The 19349-nt window shown below is 49.5% G+C and overlaps 1 protein-coding gene across 1 annotated transcript in view; it reads right to left on the reverse strand.

Annotated features, from left to right (window-relative positions):
• LOC144146591 (uncharacterized) overlaps window positions 1-19349 on the reverse strand; it is a 66398-nt gene that overhangs the window by 35988 nt on the left and 11061 nt on the right. Inside the window, exons 2-3 of the mRNA XM_077678530.1 lie at window positions 11008-11228; window positions 3833-4137 (exon numbers count right to left, since the gene is read on the reverse strand). Of these exons, the coding sequence (XP_077534656.1) occupies window positions 3833-4137; window positions 11008-11228 (526 nt within the window). The remainder of the gene's footprint in view (window positions 1-3832; window positions 4138-11007; window positions 11229-19349) is intronic.

Raw genomic sequence — 19349 nt, forward strand, 5'->3', positions numbered from 1 at the left:
CGCCCATCCGTTCCTCTGCCCTTTTCACTTAGAGTGAAAGAGCGAGCCTCGGATCTCAGTGCTTTGTTTTTGGATGTGTACAGGTCATCCATTTCAAACAGTTTACCGCCTTGGCAAGTTCGTCCTGTGTCGTGCGTGCGACCTTTCTTTTATGAAACTTGACAAAAATCGGGTACCGGAGGCTGCAATACTGCAGCACTTTCTGTCTCTGCAGTTTAAATACCCACTTGCAGAATTTTACAGTGACGCGTCTAAAACCTCCACTATGGTCTCCTGCGCTGCTCATGGTCCGAATTTCTGTGCAGCCAGAACCATGAGCGTCCACACAACAATTTTTTCAGCAGAGGCGTATGGGATTTTGCTGATTGTACGGCACATACTTGAAAATCAAATTCCAAAGTCTATCATCTACACAGATTCCTTGAGTGTTGTTCGCGCACTGTCATCGCATACACCCCCAAAAACCACATAGTTAATCTAGTATTTAACACTATCATGTCTGTGTATGCAAAGAAGCATCAGCTGCTCCTCTGCTGGGTTCCAGGACACGCTGGGATCGCTGGGAATGAGTTGGCAGACGAGAGGGATGCTGGTGCTGCACTCAGGAACACTGTAGACATAACAACCGTACCCTACACAGACCTCAAGCCACACATAAGACAACACCTGCGGAGAACATGGCAAACACACTGGGACGAACAGACAGACAACAAACTACACGTAATAAAGCCACACTTGGGACGGTACACAGCTGACTCACGCAACAGACACACGGAAGTCGCCTTGGGTAGGCTGCGGATAGGGCACACCCATGCGACGCACTCGTATCTGCTGACGGGATCTTCTAGACCCCAGTGCAGCAGGTGCGGAGATGCCCTATCCGTGGTGCACATACTAATCACATGCAAGGCACTTCACACAACACGACGCAAACACTTCCCACAGCTATACAGACTACACGTCCCACCACACCCAGCGTTTTTCCTCTCTGATGATCCCATGTTTTCAATCAAGTGCGTTTTTAAATATTTAGAATAAGTTCAATTTTTAGACCTCATTTCATACCACGCGTGATCACTCCCTGGCCCTATACACCAGCCATGCCCATTGTCGTTTTGTGATTTTACTTTTGTTTTTGCTGACTGTTCGTAGTGTTTAAGGTTTCACCCCTCATATATGACTATTGTTTTGGCGCTCTTTGCCCTAGTTGGCCTTGCGCCATAAACATCCAACCATCATCATCATCATCCAGTGTCAAACTAAACACCATACACAGCAAACACGTCACAAAAGCGAGGAACTTATCGCCAGTCTTCGCAGTCTAGCTTGCGTATCTTGAGAACGGGAATTAAACTTCGTATTTCGATATCTCGTAGTACGGATGAGCTAGAAGAATTCTGCCTAGTGAAACTCGGTAGAAAAACGATTGCGTCTAAATTTTCAATACAAACCTGCCTTCTCACTGCAGCCACTGAGAAGTTAATGATTCAATTTTAGTTAATTAAGCCAACTACATCAATAATTATCACCTCATTCTCTGTCTCCCTGGGTGCATAACCTTAATGTAGAGGTGGTCTTCACGTAAATATAAGCGACTAAGAAAAAAAATTGGGCCCATCTCCCCGCGAGGGGGACTCGAGTAAATGTGTCGCATAGGGGGTGGGTGTATTGCGTTAACGTTTAGTGTTTGGGGAGTTGGTGGTAGTGAATGCGTTGTATCAGCAGCTTCTTGACGTAGTTTGAATGAGTCAAAGATATAAGGCGCGTTCGTAGCCTCCCATTCTGTGTCGGCTTTGTGGCGCAGTGGGTAGAGCACCATGTACACTGCGTTCCGCCCGCAGGGTCGAGGGATCGAAACCAGGCGCCGGATAGTATTTTTTTTATATAGTGTAGGGGGAGGGGTGCGGACTACGACTACGGACGTCAACGCGGGTGACATCGTGAGTTACTGAAATACTCTGCATTTAAAAATTGATCGCCACCCCACCCTGCGAAAGTGGATGTCCAGCAAAGCTGTTGTAAGCCACTACAAATAGCGATGGAGGAGGGTATGAAATATATCTTGTCGTCTCGGCGGGCTTGTGGGTTGCGCTTGGATAGTGTCACTAGATAAGGGTACAGAGTGTCGGCACTCTTTCTTTAATTGTTCCGTGCCGCCGGCATGATCATTGGTCAGTTCGCATTACGTGACATTTGTTTACACTGCGACGGTTCATGGCCGCCGCAATTCTGTTGTTTATGCGTACTAGTCGGTCACCTCTGGTAGCCTTAGCTTGCCCTCCCTGCTCTGCGGCTTCGCGTGGCTGACGTCGTTCCGAATGCGAATAAAAAATAACCCTTGTAACAGCATTTCAGCAGCAAAAGTGCGTAAAAGAGGCCGTTTTGCTGTGTCTTCGGTAGTGTTCTTAACAGACGGCCCGGTCGAAGTTAACGGTGAGGCCGTAGATACGGCAATCTCGCAACACTGAGGAACGACAAAATGGCCTTGCGTGCCTCAGTGGCAGTAGTATAAGACCTTATCTACGGACTCTACGCTCGGCATCCCTGGCGGCTAATGCTGGATCCTGGCTAGCCTGACGCATGTGCTCGGGGTCTGCTATATATATGTAGCTGCTATATATAGTGGCACTAGTCCTGCCCCGATTTCAAAGATAACCTGCAAACAATATTCACCAAGAACACATGGAGCGGGGCGGGTCCCGTCGTTCAGAGGTGCCTCATCATCCATAATGCGGTTTCGATGCTTGTTTTGTGGTTTCCTAAGACGATAAAGAACACGAAATAAAATTCTGTTGTATTCTATTTCTGAGAGCTCTGTGGTGTATGCCTCAATAGCCAGGCCCATGCGCTGGCTGTCTCAGGCCTTGTCACCGTGGCGTTTTTGCCCACGGAGATGAAAACGTTGAGGGTACAGGTTGAGGGCTGAGCTGTAAAAACCTGTCGACTAAACTTTGGCCACCCTGTGTGCACGCACGTGTGTATGTGTTTGCGTGTGTGGGTGTGCGTGTGCGTGCGAGCGCGCGCGAGTGCAGCGGGCCGTCATGTGTTATAAACTATCGGTGTGGTTAAAGCAGTGTAATAATTGGGCTGTTACAGTAGAAATAGAAACACTAGCCTTATAGCCTGAAATGAAATTACGTTCGCGAGGTTACCGCCAATTTTATCGGAGAAAGAGGGGAATCTATGAGGGGAAGATAATTACATCCAATTTATATGCATGCAATGCACGCGCTCAGACTAATTTACCGCTCGCTCAGGAATGTACGAATACAATCACATGAAGCTGTTTTAGAACGAAAGCTCTACTACGCTACATCTTTAAAGGTCATTCATGGCATTGCAATTAGCTTTATCCGCCGGTGCTCAAACTGTCCCCTTCTTTATCGCTTCGTTTGATCGGAGTTTTGCGGTGCCACGCGACCAGGCGAGTGTGAAGCGGCCGCATCGCCCGAACTATCGCCTGATGGCGCCTCGGCCATGTATGCGCGCGGTTCAGAGCAAGCAAACCACGCCACTGGGCGAGGAATTTACGCCTGATGGCTCTCTGCGCGTGGCTTTTAGCAGGTGAAGAAACGAATACAATCATCATATAGATAAAGCTAGACAGCAGCCTGCGAAATCCCCAGCAAAGGCAAACTTTCAGGAAGCACTGTGTGCATAGCCTTTGCTTTCGCCCGTGGGAAGGGAACTCCTGAGCCACTTTTGCTAGCCCTGACAGTATCGCTTACCCTTTGACGCCAACACGGGGAACCCATTGCTATATCACAGACAGTATCCCGCCCACTATGCCGCCAACACGGGGAACCATTTGCTCGAACGCGATAGGGCGCACCTGTAGCAGCCATCGGGGCGACTCGACGACGTGCTGCATGAGGGACATGAACACCAGGAAGGGCAGCATCGAGAGTAGGGCCAGGCCGTACCAGGGCAGAGAATCGGGATAGAACAAGGCGACCAGGCGGCCCAGTAGGTACACGATGTGCAGAATACCCAGCACAACGCCACGGTCCTGGTTGGGCGCCACCTCGACCAGGTAGACGTTTAGTCCGATAACGCCCACGGCATAGAAGATGCTCGACACGGCTTGGAACACGCAGATCAGGAACTTGTTTTCAGCCACTATAGTCGCCAGGTTACCTGCGATGTTGGGGTCGGGAATGAGAGCGGAGAGAGAGAGAGAGAGAACAACTTTATTGTTTGCCCGGTGGGAAAAGGAAGAGGTTGGAGATCCTCCTCGGTCCTCTTCCCCCTTTTTAGGCGGCAGCCAGGAGTCCTTGGACCCCGGCGGCGTCTTCAGCCATCCGGACGAGTTCGATTTGCACTTCGGAATCGGAGCTGACCAGCGCGGTCTCCCACTGTTCCACGGTTCTAAGGTCTAAGAAAGGGCGTCCTTTCTGAGAGCGGAGGAACTTTGGACACCAGTTCAGCGGTATAGATTGGACCGAGAGTTTGTACATGCCGTGTGGCTCTTGGTTGGTGCTGGACTTTAGGGTATTACGTTTCTTATAAGCAGGGGATAGAGTACGTAACTAAGAACGATACACGGCCTTAAAACAGCAGACTGCACTCAGGACACAAACGCCGCTGACTGAAAAACTTGCGTAGTCGCTGCAGTCTGCCGCTCTAGGCACCGCCTACAATGGGGGCCGTACCTATAGCTCCGCTCTACACGCCACACTTATCATGAGGTCATCCCATCCCGCACAAGATATTGCTGCTCTGACGTGGCAAGAAAAAAAGACCCGAGAAAATGAAAACGATGATCAATTTAACCCGGTTTTTTTTTTTAGTTTGGCAGTTTTGTCGAGTGACTAATTTCTGCCTGAAATTTGAAAGGTGGCCCTACTGGGGTGCACCCGCCCCCAAAGTGGAACCGAGTTCGTAGCTGTAATATAGCTTCCCTAGCCACACCCTGATTGGACCTCGATTATTTCGCTGTGCTCTCAAATTTTTGTCAGCACAGAACCTCCGCACGTAAACTTCCAGGCGGGACGAACGCTCTGTAAACGTAGGCTAGAGTAACCGTTTGTTCTGACTGCTTTAATCTAGTTCATCTACAGTTAACCAGCAGCTAAAGATCTAGGCATGCGTGCAGTGGCCAGGAGCGTGGACTGGATATAGACCGCGGTGACTGATTTTCTGATGGCGGCGAAAGGCGAAAATGTCTGCTGTGTCGAGATTTCAACGCACGTTAACGATCCCCAAGTAGTCGAAGTTAACCCTGAGTTCTCCACTACGGCGCGTCTCAGAGCTCACATGTAGCTTCGTCACGTTAAAGTCCACAATCAATCAATCCATCAATCCCACAATCCCTCCGTTGAAATCAAATTTTCGAGCCAGCTTTGTTGATCTCACGGAATAAGGTCCGTGTCGGGCTTCATTTTGGTGGCAGCCCGCTCCAAAGCGCAGCCAAGCTAAAGAAGTCATTTTTTCGCTCTCTTAGCAGTATAAACTCTTTTCTTAGCTCAGAATGTATTTACCTAACAATGCCAATTGATGGCAGGTTTTCTTCGTCCTTAATTTATTCTCTCTTGAGTGCTCTGCTCTTGGCTATCACACAAGACTCCTGAACAAAAATCGGCGATGGAACTGTAACGCGAGATTAGCAATCGTTTAAATGAACTCTCCTACAAATATGCAGGCTAAATAAGGTTTAGGGCTAAAAAACTACACAAAGTTACACCCATCTTGAAATCTGCTGGTACAGCGGAGCTGTGGTTCTCTGTTGTGGTCTCGAACGTAAGTGGACGTTCGCTCGGGAACGCCAGCGCCGTCACCGCGCAAATTCTCCGGTTCCTGAAGGGGGTCTGCAGCTAAATGTCGGCGATGGAAAGCTACCTTTCCTTTCCCTTCCTTCGCGGAATGGACAGGAACCTGCTCCTGCGAGACCACGGCGCCCTCTATTCGTGGCTCGGGGAACCGGTTTCTGCGAGGCCGCCGGCGGGTCTTGAATCTGCGACACACGACCTTGATCGGACCGACAAAACGGCTTGCACTGCAACAGCTCCGCTGATAATAAGCCAGGCAGCTGTAAAACCGTACACTGGTAAAAAGACAGATTGCGCGCAGTCAGTGCTAAAGCCGCCGACGGACCACGTTACCGCATTTATAGCGAAATGCGGGGACTTGCCGGCAGTGCGTCCTAAGTCGGCAACTACGCCGGCAACCCCCTCTCGCACCGAGGGTATATACAGTAAAAGCTCCTTAATTCGGATCTCACGGGACCGGGAAAAATGTCCGAAATATTCGAATGCCGAATTAATGAATGAACACGAAAAACAACATTACAATCACGTTGGAGAAGCATACCTTTATTTGCTGAAGTATTTTGTAATAGTCGTCTGCTTTTTCGCGCAGATTCCGGCTGACATTACAATTTTTCTTGACTCTTCGAAGTGGCCAACAGCACGCAAACTGTCGGAACTGTTCAGGCAAACGTCCTCCAATATCAAAAACGCCTTCGAGACTTCTCGTGAGGTGCGATGAGGTCGCGGCTGCACCTCCTCGCATGACTCTTCTTCAGAATCGTGGTCCTACTGGGCGCCCGTGACATCATTAATAATTTCTTCATTGATCAGGAGACCAGCATTTGTGCGAATTAAGCGGTGCGGGGCCGAATTCTGACGAATTAACGAAGGTTTGGTGCCATATACTAACATGCGCTTTGGCCGGGACCAATAGAGCCGTCCGAATTATCCGAATTTCCAAATTAACGGGTGTCGAATTAACGAGCTTTTACTGTAGTACCCAAGTTTTCATGCTCCGGGGAAGCGGGTATATGAGTGATGCCACCAACTTCCTATCGTCAAATGGCGGCTAAGGATGCCCAGCTTGCTATCGAAAGCCAAGCCGCAACATTACAGAAATAAAGCAAAGCGGAGTATCGATCCCAGTACGGCATCCAGGAGGCGACTAATGCACGCGCGCATAGGTGGAAAAACTGGTCGTGCGCATGTGCAGGTGTACTGGGTACCGCACCGGGACCGGTTCTCCCCCACCTCTTTATTAGAGGATAGCATGTCTGCTCCCACCACAGCGATCACCATAGCAATGTCTCCGAATAAGAAACAACTGAAAGAAAACAATCACTGTCATATCTACTTACTGCCCGCACATGGTATGCCTGATTTGTTTAATTGGTACCTTGCTTAGGCTTCTTGTTGTTCTATTTCCTTTTTTTCATTTATCGTTTTTTCTCCTGTATTGTTCGCCCTCTTCTTTACTCTAGAGTGTCCACCACCCAGTCACCCCCGCGTTATGAAATCCAGCGTACGCCGCAGGTTCTAGTAACTGAACACCGAGCCCATAAAGAATCAGGGGCGCGGGAGGAAGCGAGAATACTGCTAGCTTGCCAGCATTACGTTTGACGTTGGAATAGCATCAAAGGCCGAAGAAGTATGTAAAAACAAGCGACAAAATAATGAACAGTAATTGCGTTGAAATCGAGCGGAGTAATACAAATATAAAAACATATCAACATCAAACCCTTAAAAGGGCCACGCAGACAAAACAAAAGTTTGTTTTATTTGAAAGTCTTGGTGTTATATAGCGCTCACAGCACTTTGTCTGACCGGAAAGGATGCTTGTATCAGTGAGAAATTAATCAAAGTTAATTTTCATAATCCCGCCAAATCGTGTGTTTCGTGACGTCTGCGATGACGTAACCTAGACGGTCTTCAAGCGAATGTTAGTACGCGGTTTAGTCTGCAGCCATGGAGGAAAGAAAAGGTTAGGAGAGGCCCTGACGTTACCCTGACGGAGCCCAGCACTCTATCCCATCATCCTTTTGCTGTCTCCGGTTTGATTTGACTAACATGGCGTCGCCCTGCCCTCCCGCTTTGAAGCGAAAACAGCTTCGTCGCTAATTCCTCGGTGCGATGTCATCTTCTAAGCTGTTGATTTCGCCTTCAATTTGCCCATTCTAACCCTCACCCAAAGTTTCAATCGAAAAACGGCCTTCGTTTTTTAGATAGAAGGACGATTTTTCAGCTCTTAAGCCTGGCAAAGTAGCGTTTGTCGTCGTCATAGCAACAGACTCGCGGGATGGCGAACGCAGACGCCTCCGACGGCAGAGTTTTCAAACTGGCCTAATCTAAAAATGTTTGCCGTAGCGACTGCGCTGGTTTGCAAGCGTAGCGAAGCAGCCACATACCAAGCGTCTTAAAAATCTGTCCGTTCTATTCGCCCAAATTTGGCCGCCGCAGTTGTAAACAAGGAAACAACATTGTCCATGGGCTCAAGAGAAATCACGTGACTTCCTCCACACTTTTCGCAATGCATTGGGGTGCTAGGGGCCTCTCATGAGTGTTCTTTCCTACATGTCTGCAGCAGACTGCGGAACGCCTTGTTTACCGTCAGTCCTCCTAGATGGTGCCACGATACTGCGCTAGACCGCTGTCCGCACTTACTTTGTTTCTGACTGCATTGCGCACCTGGCTTGTTTTTGTTCCGTTTGGTAGCCATCGTTAAGTGAAATATTGGGTATGCCCGACAAACGGGCCCGCGTAAGACAATGTCGCTTACGCCAATCGGCCAGTGTCGTGTGAGACAACCCCAAGGCTTCGGACTGCTGTGCAGCTGTAACAAGCATGGTGCGCGCAGAACGAACAGAAGTACACACTGGTGCTTCTGGACCTTCGCAAATTCTGTTGCTTTCCCCTCCATTCCTACAGCTGTAAAATGAATATATAGTTTGCATTTAAGCGAAAATGGCTCGTTCTGCAAGCTTATAAGCCCTGCTTAACTCGCATTTGCTTCTGTCAGCCTCTGCCGATTGCACAGCTGCCCAAATAATGTCATAGGTTCTAGTGCGGGAAATGAGCGAGTGGGTCTTATGGACATTCTCTTTTTTTTTATAAATATATAGCCTATTTGCGTGAAGTTTGTATTACAATTCCTGTCAGCCTAATTATAACGAGGCAATCCTTCGAATCTACCAAACTTGCATTTTGTCTGCATGGCCCCTTTAATTAATGCCATAATATGACACGGTTGAGAACGGTGTCTAAAACAAAAAGGATATTCTTTATACCAGTTCCGCAAGCGCTATGAACACAACAAGAGAAATTTACTTTGCCCATCAGAGATCACAACGGAAATAAAATACCTGCACAAATGCTTGTTGTTAAATAGATAGCTCCACCTGAAAATGAAAAACTTTGGCAATCCTCGAACAGAGCAGAGAGGAAAATATGAAAAAAACTGCCAATTAAAAAAAAAGCCAGCGAGACGCGTTATCGATAAAATGGTTTTGATAAAACGGGGTTTGATAAAATGGCGTTCGATAAACTCCCCGGCCCAGTACCGGTCGGCTGTCAACACATAAGCTTCTACGGGAGGACTACGGTCGCAGAAGACAGATGCAAGTCGCGTTTTATCGGAATTGTCCCGGCCCAGTTATTAGACGTCTGACTAATCCGACGACTATATAAAGTGGTGAATTTTAAAACGGAACTTTCTTTGGCTTGCCTACAAATTTGGCCAGAGTACGAAGGGGACCAAAAGTTTCCCATTCGAATCAAAGCATGCCTAAGGCGAGTCTTTCCTTCGCAACTGACCAGTTTCGTCCGAAAATCTCTTTTGCGAATCTGCTAAGCCCAACGACCCGTCCCCTTGCTGTACACTCTACCCCATGTAACAATACGCGAATTGCCTCGCTTCCTTAGCAAAAAACAAAACGTCAGAAAGCCAACATTGGCCGCAACCCTTTCTGCAGACTGCTAAATGTTCTCTCCAGAATATCATCATTAAAGGGTAGTAAGGACAAACTACAATTTCAATCAATTTGATAGAACCACCGTTTGGTAACACACCCAGCTCCATCCCAGACAGCAAAGACATTTTTAACCGAAAAAAAAATTCAAGGAATATAGGACAACTTTTAAATTTTCCAATGAAGTGGCGTATTATGCGCAGGAACGACGTAATAATGGCCAGCCATAAAACAGTTAGTGTGTCAACTCCACGTTGGCATTGAAGCGATACGATTAAAACTGGTTTAGAGACCAGCCTACGATCGCTCAGTCTTATTTCCTAGCCGTGGCTTAGATTGGCGGCCGCCAATCACACAAACATGATTCCTTAGACGTCACACGGAAATCGCCCTACAGCGGCTGGGGATTCGCCACTGCTTCACCTGTTTTTTCTTACACGTCGACCATTTGTTTGAACTGTGAGGTCACATTTCTCTCATTGGTTTCTTGAACAGGCTTCTTCTTTTTGATAAAAATGCAGATATCTTTTCGCAGTTTTCCTCCCCCTCACTCTCGCCTTAGTCGTCACGAAGCCACTACCCTCCGAAAGCTACAAACTAACTCTTACCCCCCACCGTACCCTCCTCCACAAAATGTACCCTACCCAATACTACATGACCTGTGCCTACTGCCCATCACCTGGCACTCTATTCCACCTGGTTTGGGAATGCCAGCAATCCCCATCTTTATCTCCAATCCCCAACCCTACTTACGAGCAGTGGGTGGACCGGCTGACCAGCTCGGACCTTGCAGCGCAACAAGTCGTCGCTAGAGCCCGGCAGCTAGCCAGGACGAAGGCATCCCGGACTAAGGTCGCCCCCCACAGGGCTGGTTCCCATGCCATCTAACAACAAACTTGCTCGTTTTCATTAAACGTTTATTTCTCTCTCCATCTCTCTCTCTCTCTCTCTCTGGGGAGAACATTTAGCAGTCTATAGAAATGGTCGCGGCTAATGTTGGTTGACTGGTCTTTTGTTTTTTGCTAAGGAAGCGAGCCAACTTTAATTTTGTCTTCATGGCACCGTTAACATTCCCTTGAAAACCTTAGGGTCAAGCTCATCCACAGCTGGGCGTCCGAGAGACCCGTTTACACTGGCATCCACAGCGGGCATACCGCCGGTACATCCCTGACTGTCAACGTAGCCATTCCGGCAATGTAACCCGTAGCAACTGCTGTCCAACTAGTGGAATGTAGGGATTTGGATGACCAATGCCAGTAAATAGCTCTTGACAGTCATGAGGTGGGTATACGCACTCAAGCAGATGCCGGTGGCATAGAAGAATAGTCCCGTTAGGCGGCCGACGGCCTGCACGAGCACGCACGCCACGACAAAGCCAGCGATCTGGCTGATCTCCTTGACGTCCTGCAGCGTCGTCGCCATGTCGGAGCCGTGGAGCGCCCCGACGTCGTCCTTTAGCGCGCTGTCGACCGTGGAGCTGAAGCCCAGGCAGAAGGCCCCCAGCCACGCGACGCGCCTGCGCGGGCAGAAACCAGATGGAGCCGTTCACCCCTCGTGCGGCAGAGAACACGCAAAGCGCAACGCATAAATAGCATGGAGAAGGGTGGTCACTCTTACAGGATAACACGGAACATCTTGGTGTTGTGGCCAAAGCGCCAATTCCAGCGGCTTGTAAAATTCTGTGTAATCGCCAAATACGCCGGAGTGGTGCATTCCGCTGCTGCCCACGTCGCGCGCTGCGTATGCATGTTTATACTACGTAATGCCAAACTATTCCCCTATGCCTCCCTTGGCGTTGTAGACTGCTAGCCTTCCTTTCTCTATTTTCTCAACAAACTCTCAATTCCTATCCACAATATTCCGAAAACCATAGCGACGGTCTCGGTTCTGGAAGCCGTGATGCGGAAAGGTAGCTGAAAAGAGTTTCCCGTCAATCCACTCTTTAGACCACGCTGTCGACGCTCAAGGCAAGGCCCGGGGTTAAAAAGAAGGTCCCCTTCACCCCGTCGTAGAGTGGACCCCACAAAGTGACGGACGGAGAACAAAGTCGCACAAATAGCTGCATCGGTAAGGCATCCGAGATCCAATCGGAAATATATATATATATATATATATATATATATATATATATATATATATATATATATATATATATATATATATATATATATATATATATAAAAGGTCAGTAGAGACAGAGACAAAGGTAGTCCTCTTCCTGAAACGTCAGTTAATTTATTTCTATTTTCTACGTCCTTCTCGTGTGTCTCTGCCTCTACTAACCTTATTTTTTCGCGCTTTGTGTGAGTTCTTATCTTTCCAGACTATATATATATATATGTGTGCAAAAAGTGAAAGTACGCTCTTCGGAGACTATTTACAACGTTTCGACATGACACACTGATTCCTGAGGAAGACCTGTCTCAGGTCGAAATGTTGGAAATAAAGTCTCCGAAGAGCATACTTTCACTTTGTATATGTATATATATATATATATATATATATATATATATATATATATATATATATATATATATATATATATATATATATATATATATATATATATACTTTAGGGGACGTATTACTCAACGCAAGGTAGCTGACGAAAGGCTTTTAATGACCATGATCCAAGATGGAGCGGATTCAGAGACGCGGGACTGTCGTCTTCGTCGTAGTTGGCTTTGGTTCGGCTGTCGCTGTCGATGACGCTTTCGCGGTTGCCGAGTCTGGCGCACTGTCGTTTTTCGTCCACTAGTGCCTGCACCATTCGTCTCCTTAACAATTTCCCCGGTATGCATAGGAGCAATGCTGGCGACTTAGGGGCATGAGACCACGGTGGGTTCGAAGTATCTCTTCAGACGTGCTACGTGAACGGTCTCTCGGCTATGCCAGCGATTATCAGAGGAAGTATTCAGAGGCTCGTCCACATAATTGACGGGCGACGTCCGTTCCATGACACTATACAGTCCGTGGTACTTTGAAAGGAGCTTGCTGGACATTAGTGGCCGCAACCCGGATCAAAACGAGATCATTCGGCGAAAATTGTGGAGTAAGCGTCGACGCATCATGGCGGAACTTTTGGTGCCCCTGCTCGTCGGACGTGAACGAGCGAGCCAGTTGGCGACACTCCTCCGCACGTCGGGCGACGTCGGAGATTGACGAGGCTTCAGACACGTCGGGACTGTAGGGGATGGTCGCGTCAAGCAGGCACGACGGCTCGCGTCCATACACGAGGAAGGAGGGCGAGAAACCTGTGGTGGCTTGCTTGGCAGTGCTGTAGGCGTAGGTCACAAATGGAAGAACCATATCCCAGTTGGAATGGTCGTATGATACATACATTGCTAGTATTTCCCCCAAGGTGCGGTTAAAACCTTCGGTTAAGCCATTTGTCTGCGTGTGATATGCAGTAGTCATGTGGACAATTCGGCAGGCCGTTAGGATCGCTTCTTTGACGTCAGAAAGAACGACACACCTCCTGTCGCTAAGACCTTCCCGAGGGGCGCTGTGACGTAGATGCAAGCGATTGAGTAGAAATGTTGCAACGGCGTCGGCAGTGCCGGCACGCAGCGCAGCGGTTTCGGCATCCCGTGTCAGATGGTCGACGGCTACGATGACCCACCTATTCCCAGCCGCAGTAAAGGGGGGGGGGGGGTCAATAGAGATCGATTGCTACCTGGTCAGAAGCTCGAATCGGGCACGCCAAAGGCTGCATCGTGAAACACTGAACATAACGACGAACGAAGCCGTACATCGCACACACCCTGCCAGTAATATCGCAGTCAAATGCGTTCGTAGGAATAGAGCACGCCGGCGTGAGCACAATGCCGCTCACTGTGCGGAGACGGCGGGGAATGACATGCCGCCCTTTGCGCCCATTGGGGTGGTAGTTCCGCCTGTAGAGCAGACCAACGCGAATAGCGAAGTGGTACGCTTGGCGCCGAAGTGCTCGAGGTTCCGCAGAGTTCCACGGGTTCGAAAGGTAGTAGCAAAGCAACATGACCCGCTGATCTTTTCGCTGTTCAGATAGCATAGAACGGACGTCAGGGGGCGATACAAAACACTCACAGGGGGATTTAGGCATCTCGTCAGGCAACATCGGGAACCCGGAGAGGGCGTCAGCGTCGTGGTGCTTGTGGCCTGAGTGATACACCACGCGGATGTCAAAGTCCTGAAGGCGGAAAGCCCAACGCGCCAGTCGGTCAGACGGGTCTCTCAGGGACAACCAACAAAGCGCATGTGGTCGGCGACTACGTCGAAAGGTTGGCCATTCAGATACGGACGGAATTTCGAGAGGGCCCACACAATTGCGAAGCATTGCCGCTCAGTAACACAGTGATTCGACTCCGCAGTTGTGAGTTTACAACTCGCGTAGGCGACCACGTACTCGTGGAACCCAGCCTTTCTTTGAGCCATACCAGCACCCAGACCAACTTCACTCGCATTCGTCTGGGTTTCGGTTGGAGCCGACGGACCGAAATGGCGGAGAATTGGCGGGGACGTGAGGAGATGACGTTATCAGGAGGTGACGGCAGTCGACACAAAGACGGATGGAGTCGTCTTTTTTCCGCACGAATACCACCGGCTACGCCCGGGGGCTGTTGTATTGTCGAATGATACCGCGTTGGAGCATGTCACCCACTTGTTCAATTACGGTCCTTTCGGAAGGGGCAACGTAGTAAGGGCGCCATGTAAAGGCCCTTGGGAGCCGGTGTCGATAGGATGACTAACCATCGTGGTGCGACCAAACGACATCTGCGCACAGTCGAAGGATGAATGAAATTAACAAGGCAGTTGAATCAGTTCGTCTCGTTGGGTCGGCGTAATGTCGGCGTTGATGGCACAATCGAAAACTTCCGAGGATAGCTGAGATGCAGTGGAAGGTAGGGTGGGCAGAGTCCGGTCACCTCAACCTGCGGCAGGTCGTCTAAAACGTGGATGAAAACGGCGGACTCCACGCACTAGGCGCGGTCTAGGCACTCGCCCGGAGCAAATAGCGAGGACTTGCTCGATGATTCGGAAAGAACAGGCTGGTTTAGCCATCGGAGATACTGAGCAAGGCGAAAGGCAGCAATACACATCGGCGTTGGCAGAACCAATGCGACGGCGTGAAAAGTGCTCTGATGTCACAAGAAAGATAGTAGATTAAGGGCACAAGCATGGTGGAGCATGAAGGGATAGTCGTGTCGTTAGCGACAGAAACTTTTACGGTAAGTGTTGTTGGCTAAGTTTCAGATGGCATATCAAGCGACGAAAACAACTCAACTTCGGCTCACGTGAAGTCAATGATAGCGTTCTGCCGGGAGAGGAAATCCCATCCCAGGATGACGTCATGACAGCATGAAGGAAGGGAAATGAACTCAACAATGTATAGAACGTCTTGGAGGAACACCCGGGCATTGCATACACCGACTGGTTCGATCGAATGGGCCGAAGCAGTACGTAAGGATGCGACAAAGTGCGGCGTCATAACGTTTTTCAGGCGGCGGCAAAGCTCTAGGCGGTTAACTGAAACGGCGGCGCCAGTGTCGACAAGCTAATGAGTGGCGACTCCGTGTGTTATGGCGTCGATGACGTTAATGGGTGAGAAGGCAGGTCTTGAACAATTCGACGATGACGCAGCTCTTTCCTCCCGAACTGCGGCGCCTAGTTTTCCTCTTCAGCAGGCAAGGAGCGCCAACGCATCGGCGACAGTGAACGGCGTCGCGGGGAAAATGGGCGCCGGTTGGTGGCGTCACGGCAGTCGGCGGCCTGAGACGTCTCGGCAAAACTGCTCGGAGCGCGAGGCATCGGCTGCGGAAACACATACGGCACGTTTAAAGAAGGTTGCCGCGCAGGCATCACCCCGCGGCGGCAGTAACGCGCCACGTGTCAGGGAGTTAAGCTAGCAAAGCAGATTAGGCGATTGTCCGGCGTGCGCCAAGCGGCGGTCGCAAATGACGGGTCGGGCAGTACACGTGGCTGCCTCTGCAACAGAGGCAGCACCGGAAGGGAGCCGGGCTACGTTGATCTTCCTGTGGTCTCAGTGGGCTGTCGCGGCATGACCGGGACCGGGCTTTGGACGGCTTCGGCAAAGGGCCTGGAGATGGCGTCGGCGAAGGTTAGAGGTCCGGAAGCAGGTAGCGTTTGTACCGAGGTCATGTACGTTAGCGGAACAGCAGGTGGTGTGGTGTATGCGATGCCGGCACCGATGAGCGAAGCGGTCACAGGTGCGTGTTGGGGGGAGCATGGCACGGTGTCGGCCACCTGCTGCTGGATAGCATTTCTAAGCGAAGGGGCAAGGGTGGTGTCAGACGTCGGTGTGTAGGGGACTAAGGAAATCCTACGGGCAACTTGTTCCCGGATGAACTGCTGAATACGCGTAGACAGTGTTGTCGTCACTACCTGCAGTTAAACTCGACATAACCGGGCCAAAGGATCGCCGTGTGAGTGCTCGCTGTTTTTCTACTCGTCATAGCTCTGGCAAAGGTTGATGACATCGGTGACCGTTTGTAGATTCTTCGCCAGCAGCATTTGGAAGGCACCATCCCAAATGCCCTTATGGATGCGCTTGATTGTGTCCTCTTCACTCATCGTGGCACTGACCCTCCTGCACAAATCCACAACGTCCTTGATGTAACTGGGGAAGTTCTCACCTGGATGCTGCGCTCGTTCTTGCAAGCACTGCTCCGCGCGAGGGTTTCGCACTGAAGGGTGAGGGAAGTTTTGCGAAAACCTCGACTTGAATTCCGACCCCGTCGGGTAGAGCTTTACGTGGTTGTCATACCAAAGCTCTGCAGTAGCGGTCAGGTAAAATGACCCGTTGCTGCGTTCCACTTTGTCATCCCAGTTGTCGTGGGTGCTTACTATTTCGTATGTGGCGAGCCAGTCTTCCACGTCCTGCTCGTCTGTGTCACCGAAGAAGGGGGGATCCCGCTGACGAATGGAATCGGAGCAGATGCTTGGCGTCGAGGTAACGCAGCCGGGGGCTCAGTCTCACGAGGAGGAGCCATGGCGCTGGAGAGCGTCCGGGAGCGGAGTTCCAACGTATAGAGAGGTCAGGACCGCAGCAACCTCCACCAATTCTAATATGATATATTCCTCACCGTAAGGTAGCTGAAAGGCTTTTAATGGCCCTGATCCAAGATGGAGCGGGTTCAGAGACGCGCGCCTGTCGTCTTCGTCGTTGGTGGTCTGGGGTCGCCTGTCACTGCCGATGCTGCTTTCGTGGCTGCTAAGTCTGGCGCACTGTCGTTACCCATTGACTAGTGCCTATATATATATATATATATATATATATATATATATATATATATATATATATATATATATATATATATATATATATATATATATATATATATATATATATATATATTGTCACCAACCCCCGTTCCGTTTGCTCTGTTCTCTTTTGTAACGCCCCTCTCCGGTCGCCTAGCACCGTTTTTTTCTAAGCGCATGCGGAGTGTGTGTCTGCGCGCTGACCGACCGGCAGACGGCTGTTGAGGGAGCGAGCCATCGTCTCAGCTTAGGTTACGGCGCCGCAGTGGCGTTCCATTCCCCCCGTGGCCTGTGCGCTGGTCGCGTTCAGGCTCCGTGTCCTCAGTGTTCTTCAGACGACCTTCCTTTTTTTAAGTGCGAATGCACTTCTTAAGCGAGCCTGAATCGTCCGCCGCCGTAGTCCGCATAGCAACAGCTGCGGGTGCGCGCGCTCCTCGTCTTCCTTAGCAACGGGGGGAGATGGGCGCGCGCTGCCTGGCCGCTGACATGGCACATACCCACGTGGGGGATTGGCCAGGAATCGGGCGTGAGAAGGGCTAATGCACCCGCTTAAAGGAGTACTGGCACAAAATTTCAAAGCTGAGATCCGCTCTAGCAATCAAGTACAACGACAACAAGCGAGCCTGAATCGTCCGCCGCCGTAGTCCGCATAGCAACATCTGCGGGTGCGCGCGCTCCTCGTCTTCCTTAGCAACGGGGGGAGATGGGCGCGCGCTGCCTGGCCGCTGACATGGCACATACCCACGTGGGGGATTGGCCAGGAATCGGGCGTGAGAAGGGCTAATGCACCCGCTTAAAGGAGTACTGACACGAAATTTCAAAGCTCAGATCCGCTCTAGCAATCAAGTACAACGACAACACAAATAGGTGTCTGTGAATAAATGCATCTTTCTTTCTTTGTAGTTGTGTGTGTGTGTGTGATCTCTCTTTCGCGAACATTACCGAACCGCGCAAATTCAACTCGTGCATTCGCACTTTCACATTCTTCCCCTCGGGGAAATGCGGGGAATTTTTTTCCCTGTTGACTTTAGTGCGTTTTGTCTAAATTACTTTCTTTACACCTGTGGTTCTCCAAGCGCTCGTTTTCGGGTTCGGCCTTCAAGGAAAGAAAAACACACGCCCAGAGTGGGGACTGAACCCACTCTGGGCGTGTGTTTTTCTTTCTTTCTTTTTTTCTCACGTAATTAATAAAAATAATCATGTAACGTCACTAATGGTAAAAAATAGTCTAACCATTCCCTTATGCCTTCTTTGGCGTTGTAGACTGCCGGCATTTCTTTCTGTATTTCCTAACGAGACCCTCATTTCCAAACTATATATATATATATATATATATATATATATATATATATATATATATATATATATATATATATATATATATATATATATATAATCCAGGGAGTAGTAGAACTTTGAAGATGGTAGAGAACACAAGAGAAGAAAAACTTCGAACAAGGTAAAAGCACGATTGTGGCCTACGTTTCAGCAAAGTTTCTCTTTGCTGAAACGTAGGCCACAATCGTGCTTTTACCTTGTTCGAAGTTTTTCTTCTCTTGTATATATATATATATAGATATATATATATATATATATATATATATATATATATATATATATATAAATTATTCCAACAGTTTCGGAAGTGGAACTTTCTTCCTCAGGGACAATCCCACAACGAACACAGAACCCTTATGCACACTGCATGCGAGGGAGTCTCTCTTCCTCTCCCTCTTCAAGGAGGGAATACGCCAGAGAACGTAACAAATCCGGTGACAACACGGCACTTGCGGGGCTTTGTGCATAGTGGGAGAGGGTAAAAACTAAGGGGAGAAAAAAAAGAGAAGAAAAGAAAAAAATGAAAGGCGGTGGTTTTAGTGAGAAAACGGCACGGGTGGGGGAAGGGAGCGGGAGCAAAGTTTTCTATCGGCCCGCTGCGGCTGGGATAAAAGAGAACTGACAAACAAAATACAGACAACGCATGTGCACAGATGGGAAGAGCGGGGCGGTAGTGTAGTAACTAAGAACGCAGTCTTGGCCCGGCATTTGTTTCGTGGGTTAACCCACGACAGACCATTAAACGGAGATGCATTGCTTTTACTAAGAAACCGGTGATAATTCTACTTGGTTTGACCTTTGAAGGGCCGCGACATGGCGACAGAGAAAGGCACTAGCGGCAGCCAGCGGCGAGCCGCACGGCGGTCGGACCGCGCGGAAGACAGGGATCATGTTACACAGGGGCGCGGCGAGTTCGGAGAAGGCAACGAGTTCCCCGTCCGTCCTCTGCGGCAGCGTAGAGCAATGTAAAGGCACACATACGGCGCGACAAGCGGGAAGTTCAATGGAGGGCCTAGACAGAAAACCACTGAATTAC

This window comes from Haemaphysalis longicornis, unplaced genomic scaffold (genome assembly GCF_048455015.1).
Source record: "Haemaphysalis longicornis isolate Haplotype H1 unplaced genomic scaffold, Haemaphysalis longicornis Haplotype H1 scaffold_7, whole genome shotgun sequence".
NCBI lineage: Eukaryota > Metazoa > Arthropoda > Arachnida > Ixodida > Ixodidae > Haemaphysalis > Haemaphysalis longicornis.